Below are 14,074 nucleotides of genomic sequence, written 5' to 3' on the forward strand. Positions count from 1 at the left end.
AACTGGAGAGATCTGTTTGTGTCTTCCTTTCCAAATGACAGCCGCATTCTGTTAACTTCAGCAGTAGCACTTTTCCTGCCCTCCTGCACAGCTGGTTCACTTTGGAGCAGAGTTGTCTTGGAACCCTTGGCAAGAAGGAAGTGGAGGCGCTCTGTATTGTTGTAGTGAAGCTGGGAGAATGTCGTCTTTGGGGGGGGGGAGGGGATCGTGTGTGTAGACAATTGCTAGATCTGCTGCCCAGCGATCTCTTTATTGCAGTAGGGCAGTAAAATAGCGGTGCACAGCTTTGGTAACCTTGCAGGAAACCACACCTCCTGTAGGCCGCCCCACAGTTGATGGGGAAGCAAGATAGGGTTTGCTACCTGGGGTTTGTCCACTGTGGCCAACCTTGGCTGCCTAGACAAGTGTACCTACTGATGAGGCACACCTTTTGGCACCTCACATCGCGTTGAGCGTGCGCTTGAAAGCATATGTGTCTGCTGAAAAGAGGAATGTGTGAACGGAGGCTGGCGTTGTGGTTTGAGAAACTTAAAAAATACCAATGGGGTATAACATGCTTGGGATGAGCTAAACTCATTGGGCTGCAAGTTCTGGTAGTGTCTCCAGAGTTGACTGCTTATCCATTTGGTCCCAAACCGGCAGCGCCTTTGGAGGAGTTATAACCTACGGAGCAGCTGCATTAAATTTGGGCCAGTACCTCTCCATAGTCTTCCCTTCCTTTGAGTGTTTCCAAGGAGGCCTTCAGCATAGCAACTCTTTCTTCTAAGGGAGGGAAGTCTCCCCCTGGTTGTGGGTACTGTTGAGGCGGCTCTGCACCTGTCTGTGATCCTGATCCTGTTTCATGCAGGCAAACAAAGGGGGTGAACAAATTGTGCCCCCCCCCCCCTTACTGCTTTCTCCACCCCTTCTGCTCATTTCCTCTACCACTTTGGTTCTGGATTGTCTTGTTCTCACAGTACCTAAAGTAGAATGTAGCGACGTGCTATCGACTTACCTTTTTTTTCCCTTTTCTGTTTCTCTTCCAGCGGGGATCTGACGAGCTTTTCTCTACTTGTGTCACTAACGGACCCTTTATCATGAGCAGCAGTTCTGCTTCTGCAGGTAAATTTGCCCGCCCCTAAGAGTGGAGCAGTTTTCACACCTGAGGTTAGCTGGTGTCCCCCCCATTAGGCTTATTTGCTCACTCGCTCCAGTTGACTCGGCAAGATGAGGATTCTGCTGCTATCTTGTCTCGTCGGAGAGTGGAGTTCCAGCAGAGCCCCCCCCCTTCTCTTTTTTAAATTGGTTATGCTAATGAAGCACGCATCGTAGCTTAGAAAAGCAGGTCAGGGTAGAGAACAGGTGGCTGCAAGCATGCATTTCAGTGGGACCACTGCAGGAGGCGCTTCTGAGAACCTGGGTAGGCTTGTTTAGTCTGTAGCAGGGGTGGCCAAAGTTCAGATCAAATCAAATCAAAAACCTTTAATGGCATAATAGTATTAAAAGATACATTGCAACATACACTTCCTGTGATTCAAATTCATCCCTAAAAAGTACAGTTCGTATAAAAAGCCGATGTCTAAGAACAGCTGCTTCTGCTAAAAATTTAGCTACCATATTCGTGGTTTCTGTGCAAATATCATTAAGCAGGTATCGAACTGTGCTATATTGGTTTCTAAGGTCAGAATATGGGTGGAAGTTTATTGCGAGACTCTGTATGTAATTGGCAATCGAACATAATATGAGAAATTGAGTTAATATCAGTAGTGGGGCAACTGCAGAGTCTTTCCTGTAAGGGAGTGTTATGAAATCGACCCAACAGCATATTAGAGGGGAAGACATTCAGCCGTGCTAATGTAAAAGCTCTACGATGGTCGGGGTGGCTGAGATTACGAAGATATTGGGAGGTGGCCAAACTTGCTTTAATGTAAGAGCCACACAGAATAATTGTCAGATGTTTGAGAGAGCCGCAAGACATGAACATCAGATGCTTGAGAGCTGCAGGCAGGCAAATAGATGGTGGAGGTGGAAAGAAAGCAACTTTAACATTAAGTGTGTTCTCCAAGCCAGCCAACAGGGCAGCAGGGGCTTGGAGAGCCGCGCAATATGTGTGAAAGAGCCGCAGTTTGACCACCCTTCGTCTGTAGAATGGAAAAAAGGCTTTTAAAACTGGAATGCTTGGCTGGTTGCCTCCACATGTCTTGAAACATCTTTGTGGCATTTTTTTTTTCACATTTACAATTTTATTTCAAAATACTAGAAGTATAGCAGTATACTAGGTAAGTATACAACAATGCAATACCTTACCGAGAAGGGAACAGGTAAAATAGCTACCAATAACATTAACGGTATGGAAACCAAATTCAGTACAAGTCATCAAAACACTGAGGTTGGTCATTACCAACAGAAAATTAACAAAACTACTAGGTACGTGTATAGTATCTTCATTGCAATTGATATCCATGCAAGAATGTCAGGTGTGCATTATTGGCATCCAGTGGCTAAAGAATGCCCTTTGACTGAATGCTGCCCCAACCTAAACACTTCCCAGAAGTAAAGAGTTTGACAGCCTAGGGTAAGCCATAAGGAAGTTTGGATAATTTCTTATCCTTTATTGCTGTAGTGCTGTCTCGAACTGCAAACCTTGGAGCTTGCTGAAAAGATGCAAGGTTAGAAGGGTTAGTTTGTTGTTAGCTGTTAATGGAGTATCAGCTTTGAGCAGATTGCAACTCAAGAGATGCTACTTGGCAATCTATGGGCTCTCGTCAGAATTATCTCTGTATACAAGTTTTTTGCCCACATGGCTGGATAAATGTGTTTTAAAAGTGTAATGTGGATTCTGTATTGGGAAAGGCATGCTTCAAATAATGGCAGTAAGCACTCCAAAATTACTTTTTTTAAACATTTTGTTTCAGAAAACACATCATTTGAAGGAGGTGCTTTCAGTGTCTCTTAACTTACCTACCAGCTGGACACAGCATCCCTGAAGAGCTGTCTCTGTAGCGGTTCAGTGTTGGTCATGACATGACTTGTTTCTGTGCTGGTACAGAATCGGCTCCTGCTGTCTATGATATGCATGAACCTGCTGCTCGCTAAGTCCCTTTGGCTGGGAGGAAAAAGTCAGTGCACAAGAGGGGGGTGCAGTTTCAAGCTGGTTCCCTGTTTCACTTGTGCACGAATTGGCCCTAAAAATAGTACCAAACAAGCGCTGTTTTTAGACACACATAACTGAAGCACCTCTCCAGAGGTGCGAAAATAATTATTGTGTTGCAGGTGATTGAAATACAAATTAGCCTTTGCTCTCCAGATTACAATATCGCTGGATATGCAGTATGTCACAGAAGCGAGTGGACCCCCTCACATTTTGTAAATATTTAAGTATATCTTTTCATGTGACAACACTGAAGAAGTGACACTTGGCTACAATGTAGAGTAGTGAGTCTATGGCTTGTATAACAGTGTAAATGTGCTGCCCCCTCAAAATTACGCGACACGCAGCCATTAATGTCTAAACTGCGAGCAACAAAAGTGAGCACACCCCTAAGTGATAATGTCCAAATGAGGCCCAAAGTGTCAATATTTTGTGTGGCCACCATTATTTTCCAGCACTGTCTTAACCCTCTTGGGCATAGAGTTCACCAAAGCTTCGCAGGTTGCCACTGCAGTCCTCTTCCATTCCTCCATGATGACGTCCCCCCCCATGAGCACTCCCCACATGTTCCCCAGAGAGTACTGAGATCGGGAACCCAAAATCTTCTCGTTATCCCCGGGCCAAAAGAAGCCCGCCTAAAATCCACCAGGGATAGGGCCTTCTCTGTTATGGCCCCTACATGGTGGAATCAGCTGCCGGAGGAGGTGAGGGCCCTGCGGGACCTTGTTCAGTTCCGCAGGGCCTGTAAGACAACTCTCTTCTGGCTAGCCCACACCTAACTGATGAGAAACTAAACGTAGCTTTACCAGACTCCTGTTATATATTTTGCTGTGATATTTAATGTTTCTAAGGTTTTAAATGTTTTAAATGCTTATATATTTAAATGTTAGTCTAATTTTATGTTTGACTCTTTGTTGTAAGCCGCCCGGAGCCACTTTGTGGGAAGGGCGGGATATAAATCCTAAATAAATAAATAAAATAAAAATAAAATAAATGACGTCACATGGTGGATGTTTGAGACCTTGCGCACCTCCACCTTCTGTTTCAAGTTGCCCCACAGATGCTCAGTAGGGTTTAGGTCTGGAGACATGTTTGGCCAATCCATCACTTTTACCCTCAGCTTCTTTAGCAAGGCAGTGCTCGTTTTGGAGGTGTGTTTGGGGTCATTATCATGTTGGAATACTGCCCTGCGGCTCAGTCTCCTCACCTGGTTGCCGCCACACACGCTTGACACCATCTGAACCAAATAAGTTTATCTTGGTCTCATTGGACCACAGGACATGGTTCCAGAAATCCATGTCCTTAGTCTGCTTGTCTGCAGCAAACCATTTGCGGGCTTTCTTGTGCATCATCTTTAGAAGAGGCTTCCTTCTGGGACGACAGCCCTGCAGACCAATTTGGTTCAGATGGTGTCAAGCGTGTGTGGCGGCAACCAGGTGAGGAGTAAAAAGACAAGTGTGTCTTGCCTACAGTCAAGCATGGTGGTGGGAATGTCATGGTCTGGGGCTGCATGAGTGCTGCCGGCACTGGGGAGCTACAGTTCATTGAGGGAACCATGAACGCCAACATGTACTGTGACATATTGAAGCAGAGCATGATCCCCTTCCTTCGGAAACTGAGCCACAGGGCAATATTCTAACATAACGACCCCAAACACACCTCCAAAACGAGCACTGCCTTGCTAAAGAAGCTGAGGGTAAAAGTGAGGGACTGGCCAAGCATGTCTCCAGACCTAAACCCTACTGAGCATCTGTGGGGCATCCTGAAACGGAAGGTGGAGGTGCGCAAGGTCTCTTAACATCCACCAGCTACATGACGTCATGGAGGAGTGGAAGAGAACTCTAGTGGCAACCTGTGAAGCTCTGGTGAACTCTATGCCCAAGAGGGTTGGGCAGTGCTGGAAAATAATGGTGGCCACACAAAATATTAACACCTTGGGCCCCGTTTGGACATTATCACTTTGGGGCGTACTCACTTTTGTTGTTAGACATTAATGGCTGTGTGTTGCGTAATTTTGAGGAGATAGCACATTTACACTGTTATACAAGCTGTAGACTCACTACTTTACATTGTAGCCAAGTGTCATTTCTTCAGTGTTGTCACATGAAAAGATATACTTAAATATTTACAAAATGTGAGGGGGTCTACTCGCTTCTGTGACGTACTGTATATATATGGTGTATGTGTGCACTTCTGAAGAGACGCACCCCAGATGTGCTTGGAGGAAGGTCTGTATTCTGTGGGTTAAAGGGGAAAAAAAATCCAGTGAGGCGATAGGGAAGTCTACTGAAGCTGTTGACTTTCGATTGTGGAGGTTGTGTAACTTGCTGGTTGGTGTTCAGACTGGGTGTGGTCCTCTTAAAGCACAACCAGCTGCACAGGTTGCATTGCTTTTGTCAGTTTGCAAGCTCAGCAAAGCAAGCAATGGGGGATGCAAGAAGTCTGAACTATTCCTTTAAATTGGGGGTGGGGTGGTGGAGCTACTTGGTACGAGCATAATTAGAACACTTGCTGTACGGAGGTTTCTTCTAGGCTGATTTCTCCCCCCCTCCCCTTCATAGTTTATGCACTGGTGGGGATACTGAATGGTGGAGCTCGGCTATTTCAGTTCTTCTCTCATTGCCCTTGGTGGTTGAACCTTCAGAATTTAAACAATGTGTTTTGCTGGAGTAATCAGCAATACTGACCCTAGTCAAATACCAGTGAGTCTACAGGTGGTCTCTGGGGATCAGCTGAGAGAAAGTTTACCAAAACGTAACCCTCCCCCCCCCTTTCCAAGATTTATTTCATGTTCATGTTTATCCTTTCCTCTTCACCAGCAAAAGAACATAAGCCATTTTGGATCAGGCCAATGGTACACAGTGGCCAAAAAACCCAGGTGCCATCAGGAGGTCCATCAGTGGGACCAGGACACTAGAAGTCTTCTCACTGTTGCACCTCCCAAGCACCAAGAACACAGAGCATCACTTGCCCCAGACATAAGAACAGAAGAGAACCCATGTTGGATCAGGCCAATGGTCCATCCAGTCCAACACTCTGTGTCACACAGTGGCAAAAAAACCCAAAACAGGTGCCATCAGGAGGTATTATCAGTGGGGCCAGGACACTAGAAGCCCTCCCACTGTTGCCCCCGCCAAGCACCAAGAATACAGAGCATCACTGCCCCAGACAGAATAACCTAAGAGAAGCCATGTTGGATCAGGCCAATGGTCCACCCAGTCCAACACTCTGTGTCACACAGTGGCCAAAAAACCCAGGTGCCATCAGGAGGTCCACCACTGGGGCCAGGACAATAGAAGCCCTCCAGTGTTGCCCCTACCAAGCACCAAGAATGCAGAGCATCCCTTACCCCAGACAGAGTTCCAACAATACGCTGTGGCTAAGAGCCACTGATGGACCTCTGCTCCAGATGTTTCTCCAATCCCCTCTTAAAGCTGGCTACGCTTGTAGCCATCGCCACCTCCTGTGGCAGTGAAACAAGAACCTGGGAAGCGACATAATGCAACCGAATATAAATGTGGGAAGCATAGCCAGTTGCAGAGGGCCAGTTGGGATAGGACCGTGGCCGAGATTTTAACCCGCGCCCATCCAATCTCTTTTTCAGCCAATGGAAACGACAGCAAGAAATTCAAAGGGGACAATCGAAGCCCAGGAGTCCCATCACGAGTAATTCATGTCCGCAAGCTGCCTGGCGATGTCACTGAAGCTGAAGTGATTTCCTTGGGATTGCCCTTTGGCAAGGTCACAAACCTCTTGATGCTGAAAGGAAAGAACCAGGTACTTGGCTTGCTCTGTGGGTTGGAGAACGGCAGCCCTGTTGAGTTCCAGCCCTTCGCTGCCCCCTTTAAATCAAGTAGCCTGCTTGTGATAGCTGCTTAGAAATAAAACCTGAATGGTGGGTTGCCGATTACATTAAATGCCAGTCTTTTTTTTTTTTTTTTCATTCCTTGTCTCTTAAGCAGGCCTAGCAACTTCCTTGGTTTCCTTAGCCCAGTTCTGGTCCTCCTTAACCGAGAGCTGGAATTCTCAGTTTGCTAAAACCTGCCCATACAGGCAAAACCAGGCAGGATTTCTGTTGCTTACTATTAACCCCATCCTCTCGTGGTGCTGGCATTCTTGAAGTTCTGCTTCTGAAAAGGGCCTTTCCTGATCTGCAGTGCATAAACTTGACTTCATAGGAACATAAGAGAAGCCATGTTGGATCAGGCCAATGGCCCATCCAGTCCGTGTCACACAGGGGCCAAAGAACCCAGGGGCCGTCAGGAGGTCCATCCGTGGGGCCAGGACATCAGAAGCCCTCCCACTGTTGGCCTTCCCAAGCACCAAGAATAGAAGAAGAATTGCAAATTTATACCCCGCCCTTCTCTCTGAATCAGAGGCTCAGAGCAGTTTACAATCTCCTATATCTTCTCCCCCCACAACAGACACCCTGTGAGGTGGGTGGGGCTGAGAGGGCTCTCACAGCAGCTGCCCTTTCAAGGACAACCTCTGCCGGAGCTATGGCTGACCCAAGGCCATTCCAGCAGGTGCAAGTGGAGGAGTGAGGAATCAAACCCGGTTCTCCCAGATAAGAGTCCATGCACTTAACCGCTACACCATCACTTCCCCAGACATAAGAACAGAAGAGAAGCCATGTTGGATCTGGCCAATGGCCCATCCAGTCCAACACTGTGTCACACAGTGGCCAAAGAAACCAGGTGCCATCTGGAGATTTGCACAGTGGGGCCAGGATACTAGAAGCCATCCCACTGTTGGCCCTCCCAAGCACCAAGAATACAGAGCATCACTGCCCCAGACATAAGAACATAAGAGAAGCTGTGTTGGATGACACTCTGTGTCAGAAAGTGGCCAAAAAAACACAAGTGCCATCAGAAGGTCCACCAGTGGGGCTAGAAGCCCCCCCACTGTGCCCCCCCAAGCACCAAGAATACAGAGCATCACTTGCCCCAGACAGAGTTCCAACAATATACTGTGGTTAATAGCCACTGATGGACCTCTGCTCCGTATGTTTCATCCAATCCCTTTTGTTCTTAGTGGAGATTCAGCTGAGTATCTTCACACCTCTAAGTGAAAAAGGTGCACTGAGCCTTCTCCTGTAAAACACAGAAGGTGGGTTTACAGGTAGAAGTAAAGGCACTGCTTAAAACATACACGGCCTGGAACCAACATACCTGCGGGACCATCATGTTCCATATATTCCCAGGAGGTCGTTACGTTCAGCCTCCTAACATCTTTTGGCCGTCCCTGGCCCAAGAGATGCCCACCTCACCTCAACTAGGGCCAGGGCTTTCTAAGCCCTGGCCCCAACCTGGTGGAATCAGCTCCCTATTGAGATCCAGGCCCTGCCTGGCTTATTAGCCTTCCGTAGGGCCTGTAAAACGGAGCTGTTCCGCCAGGCTTTTAGCTGAGGCTGCGGGCGTCTATTCTTGATCTGTCACCTGCGCTAGGAACTGGAATAAAAACTGCCATCCCTATGCGATATCCTGATGTGAGATGGCTAGGCTGGGCAACATGTGATGTCATAGTAATCTGAGTGCTGTCGAGTTGTCTGTTTATAAAATGTTTTTATTGTATTTTATTGTTTTATCATATGTTGTACTCCGCCCTGAGCCCTGCGGGGAATGGGCGGGATAGAAATTTACTAAAATAAATAATTCTAGGGCAGCATTGAAAACAGTGTGTGGTTTGTGGTCAGATGTTGGCCACCATTAAGACAGTTGGAGGGCAGTGCTGTTGCTCGAGTCTGCCATGCTGCGCAAGCCACACTGTCCCGGGTGCCAGTTGGAATTTAAAAGTTCCGCGTCTCAGGTGTACCTGTAAGCCAGCTTCAGACTTTGGTGTCCGGCACGTGGGCTGGGAATCCCTTGGGCTGATGCAAAGTCGTCTTCTCTGTAAAACACTTTTTATTTTAGCAACATATGATGTTCAATTTCAATAAAACATTAATAACCTCAATAGTTATCGCATGCATTGCTATTTTCCACCCTTCCTTCCCCCCTGTATCTTGACTCCCGCCGGTGTCATTTGATTAAAATTCTTATAAAAAGAAGGTAACCTTATCTCTTAAGAATCTTATAACATAAAAATAGAAAAGAAAAATATAAAATTGTTGTTCTTCAAGAAAATACATATTTCTAATAATACCAATACATAACCCTAACTTCATTGTTATAACACACCTTCGTTCTTCATTTTAATATTTTTAACACTTAATTGTTATCAAAAATTGCCCAATGTCCTTTTTATTTTCCATTCTTTTTCTATATATCTTCTGTATTTTCCCCAGTCCATTTTAAAGCCATCTAACTCATTTAAGATTCTTGTAAGTTGAACATATGAAGCTGCCTTATACTGAATCAGACCTTTGGTCCATCAAAGTCAGTATTGTCTTCTCAGACTGGCAGCGGTTCTCCAGGGTCTCAAGCTGAGTTTTTTCACACCTGTTTGCCTGGACCCGTTTTTTGGAGATGCCGCGGATTGAACCTGGGACCTTCTGCTTCCCAAGCAGATGCTCTACCACTGAGCCACCGTCCCTCCCCCATTTTATCCATTTCACTCCATGACATAACTTTTACAACCCAGTCCCATTTTTGTGGTATTTTGTCTTGCTTCCATAACTGCGTCTTCTTCACCAGGCTTTCATAGAACTGAATACTGAAGAAGCTGCTAACACAATGGTGAGCTACTACACGACAGTCACTCCAGTTCTCCGGGGCCAGGGCATCTACATCCAGTTCTCCAACCACAAAGAGCTCAAGACTGATAACTCTCCAAACCAGGCGGTGAGTTAATGCTTGGTGCCCTCCCTGACTTTCTTTACTTGGCATGAGTCCTCCTCCTTCAGGATCTTGCAGAGGGATGTTGGATGTTCCCAGGACTCAAGACACACTGGGCTTTTTGACTTGCAGGTGTGGAATATTTTTGGGGGGAGGGGCGGGTGTCAGTCAGTCTTTCAGTTTATTTATAAGGCACCAAGCCAACAAGAAGCCTAATGATTAAACAAATTTAAACATCGAATGGCAAAATTACCCGTGGCTAAAGCAGAATGGTAAAGCTGCAGTACTGCAGTCGGAGCTCTCTGCTCCTGACCTGAGTTCGATCCCAGCAGAAGCTGGTTCAGGTAGCTGGCTCTAGGTTGACTCAGCCTTCCATCCTTCCAAGGTGGGTAAAATGAGTCCCCAGCTTGCTGGGGGGAAAGCGTAGAGGACTGGGGAAGGCAATGGCAAGCCACCCTGTAAAAAGTCTGCCGTGAAAACGTTGTGAAAGCAACGTCACCCCAGAGTCGGAAAGGGCTGGTGCTTGCACAGGGGACTACCTTTTACCTTTAGGAGTCTCAGAGCAGCTTACAATCTCCTCTTCCCGCAACAGGCAACCTTTTGAGGGAGGTGGGGCTGAGAGTGCTCTGAGAGAACTGGGACTGACCCAAGGTCACCCAGTTTGGCTGCATGCGGAGTAGTGGGGAATCAAACCTGGTTCGCCAAATTACAGTCCACCGCTCGTAACCCCTGCACCAAACTGGCTCTCTAGTTAGTGCAACCAGGAATGAAGCAGTGGTGTAGCTTGGTCTTGCTGGTGAGCGAAATGTGTGGCGCTGACGGGTACTTCAGGCTTGTTCAAGAGAAGTAGGCCAGTTCCAGGAGAGTTTGGGGTGGGAGCACACAAATTGCCACGCTGGATCAGACTAGAGGTTCATCTTGGCCCAGTAGCGCTTTTCTAGGAAGCTCATGAGTAGGAGGGAAAGGGCTCAATGACAGAAAACAGAAGTTACATTCTTGCAGGACTGCTCCTGAACGTGCAGGATCGGTTCCTGGGTATCGCGGCTTGTGCAGTGGAGGGAGGTGTGCAAACAACGCGGCTGCTTTTGTCTAAGAGCTGCTTACGGCAGAGCGTCCCTCGTCCGCGATCTCGATAGACGCGTAGCGCAGGAGTGTCGAGTCCTGCTTCACCCTGCTGTTGAGCGGCACGACCGTCCTGCACGTGGCGTGAATCAGTCTCCTCTCCCCTCCGATAAGCACACTCATGTCAAAAAAGGCTCGGCAAGCGGTCCGTCCGTCACGGCAGCAGCCCTGCCCTTTGCTCTTCAGCGCCCCCTTTTGCTTTGAGCGTCAAGAACACCCAGGGACTGAAGCGAAAGCCCGCAAGTGTGTCTGTTTGGGATCCAACCCGTTGCCTTTTGATTCCCCAGCGTGCCCACGCAGCCTTGCAAGCCGTGAACTCAGTTCAGTCTGGCAACCTGGCCTTGACTGCCTCTGCCGCAGCCGTTGAAGCTGGGATGGCCATGGCTGGCCAGAGCCCCGTCTTGAGGATCATTGTGGAAAACCTCTTCTACCCAGTTACCCTGGAGGTTCTGCATCAGGTAAGGGACTGCCTCCGTCTGAGCGGCCATTATCTGGTAGAAGCCGCGTTTTTGCAGCAAGCCACGGAGTGCATTCGGTCCGTGGCGCCTTTCTCCTTAAATGCTTTGACTGCGGTCGGCTTTCGTCAAAAGGATGTACACTCCGGTGCGAATCGGTGTTCCCTCTAAGCTGAGTTAAGCGTGAGCCAGCTCACAGATTTTTAGCCTCCAGCTTCATACATTTTTGTCTTAGCTCGGGAAGAATGACCCCAGAGCACGCTCATTGATGCAGCGGCTCACAGCTTTAATGCCAGTGGCTCACAAAGTAGAATTTTTGCTCACAGGACTTTGCAACTTGGAGGGAACATTGTTGCTACATTTTTTCCCTGCTCTTTCCCCTATGCTGGTTGTACTTTTTCTTTTCGTTTTTTTTAATTCTTGTGACAACTTGGTAAGGGTCATATAGCTCAAGGTTAGACGGTTCTGTGGACCTCGGCTAAGAAAGATGCAAGGCCGACACGCGTCCAGGACGCCACATTGAAGCTCTAGGCCACTGAGAGAGAAGCCTTTTGCCTGCCTACTTAGAATCCAGGCTGGATGACCTGTTTTTTTCCTACTTGCCAGTGTTTGATCCCAGTGTAGGCCTTTGCCTCATGTGCCTGCAAGCGTCATCCCCAGATACCCCGGAGTTCTTTCCAGACAAGTACATTTCCCTGCTTCAGGGAAGAAAACACTGTAGATGTTGTCTAGAAATGCTGAAGAATGTAAGAGAAGGGGATGATATTGGATTTCTATCTCGCGCTATACTCAAGAGTCTCGGAGCAGTCACAGTCTCCTTTCCCTTCCTCTCCCCCCCCACCCCACCCCCCACACACTACAGGCACCCTATGAGGCGGGTGGGGCTGAGAGAGCTCTCCCAGAAGCTGCCCTTTCAAGGACAGACTCTCAGAGAGGCCTACAGTCTCCTTTCCCTTCCTCCCCCACAACAGACACCCTGTGAGGCGGGTGGGGCTGAGAAAGCTCTCCCAGAAGCTGCCCTTTCAAGGAGAGTCTCAGAGCGGCCTACAGTCTCCTTTCCCTTCCTCCCCCACAACAGACACCCTGTGAGGCGGGTGGGGCTGAGAGAGCTCTCCCAGAAGCTGCCCTTTCAAGGACAGAGGCTCAGAACGGCCTACAGTCTCCTTTCCCTTCCTCCCCCACAACAGACACCCTGTAAGGCGGGTGGGGCTGAGAGAGCTCTCCCAGAAGCCGCCCTTTCAAGGACAACTCTGCTAGAGCTGTGGCTGACCCAAGGCCATTCCAGCAGCTACAAGTGGAGAAGTGGGGAATCAAACCCGGTTCTCCCAGATAAGAGCCCACGCACTTAACCAGTATACCAAACTGGCTCTCATTCAGCACCACTGAATCAGACCAGTGGGCCATCTAGCCCTGTGTTGTGTTTTATGCAATGGCTAGACTGTTGCCCTAGAGGGCCCACAAACCAGTATCAGAGGTCAAGGCCTTCCCCTTGAGACTGCCTCCTGATTCTGGGATTCAGAGGTTGACTGCCGTTGACTATGGAGTCTCCCTTCAGTCATCATGGCCAGTAACGATTGATTGACCTTTTCCCATGAATCCCCATTTTAAAGCCATTTATGCTTGTGACCATCCATACTCCCGCTTACAGTGAACCGCATAATTTAATTACTCATTGAGTAATGTATTTCCTCTTGTCTGTCTTGAGCCTATTTCCCAATAGCTTCAGTGGATTTCCCCCCCACCCCCCAGTCTAGTATTATGGGAAAGAGGAAAAACCTAGCTACACATTCATTTAAAAAGCCTCTGCCCTGTCTCCTTTTAGCCATCTAGACTGAAAAGCCACTGCCTCGTCAGCATCCTTTATAAGTAGCGCCCCCACCTCTTCATCGTCTTGATTTCCTCTAATGTACTTTTCTCCCCGATTGCACTTTTCATATGAAGGAAAGATCCAGCAGTAGGGCACGCATACTCTGTAACAGGTGTGGGCATGCTTGTAGAAAGAAGCAGAACTAAAGCACATGAACGGGTGGTGAGTTAAACTGTACTGCAGGTCTCTCAAAGTGCAAGCTTTTCAGGCGTATGAGGACTTAATGTCACCCGCCAGAGCAGTCATCCAGGGAGTTGATCTTAGGTACTGCAAACCCTGAGCAGTGTTTCCATTCCCTCCCCAAGCACACCGCTGGCAAAAGCCTGGGCTTGTCTTGGCAAGGAGAGTCCTGCCGATGGCTTCTTTGCGCTCTGCTTGGCAGCAGGATCCTTACCGTTCAGATGGGCCCTTCTGGGTACAAAACCCTCTGCGAGCTAAGTGCTTGGCTCTTTCAGCCCTCGCCGCACACGAGGGGCTCTGAGTAGCAGGAGGAAAGCAAATTCAGCAGTTTAATGCAGCGACAGAAAATCAGGGAGGTGAACAGACTTCCCTTGTGTTGGGCAGGACCGATTATATCTCGGGTTGCCACCGGGGTTTCTTTGCCTTGAAGCATCCCAGCTGAAGAGGCCTGTCTTGATTTCAGCAGCGTGGCAGAAGGAAGCTGCTTGGTGTGGCGTTCCCACGCTCCGTCAGAGGCATGCATCCTGTCCTGCACTGGCTGCCA

The 14,074-nt window shown here is 48.2% G+C and overlaps 1 protein-coding gene across 2 annotated transcripts in view; it reads left to right on the forward strand.

Annotated features, from left to right (window-relative positions):
* PTBP1 (polypyrimidine tract binding protein 1) overlaps nucleotides 1–14,074 on the forward strand; it is a 62,771-nt gene that overhangs the window by 20,450 nt on the left and 28,247 nt on the right. Inside the window, exons 3-6 of one of the 2 annotated variants that reach the window (XM_060232799.1) lie at nucleotides 1,026–1,101; nucleotides 6,735–6,907; nucleotides 9,766–9,912; nucleotides 11,316–11,486. In XM_060232799.1, coding sequence (XP_060088782.1) covers nucleotides 1,026–1,101; nucleotides 6,735–6,907; nucleotides 9,766–9,912; nucleotides 11,316–11,486 — 567 coding nt within the window. The remainder of the gene's footprint in view (nucleotides 1–1,025; nucleotides 1,102–6,734; nucleotides 6,908–9,765; nucleotides 9,913–11,315; nucleotides 11,487–14,074) is intronic. The other variant, XM_060232800.1, reaches the window with a different exon arrangement.

The sequence above is a fragment of the Heteronotia binoei genome, chromosome 2, assembly GCF_032191835.1.
Source record: "Heteronotia binoei isolate CCM8104 ecotype False Entrance Well chromosome 2, APGP_CSIRO_Hbin_v1, whole genome shotgun sequence".
NCBI classification, from domain to species: domain Eukaryota; kingdom Metazoa; phylum Chordata; class Lepidosauria; order Squamata; family Gekkonidae; genus Heteronotia; species Heteronotia binoei.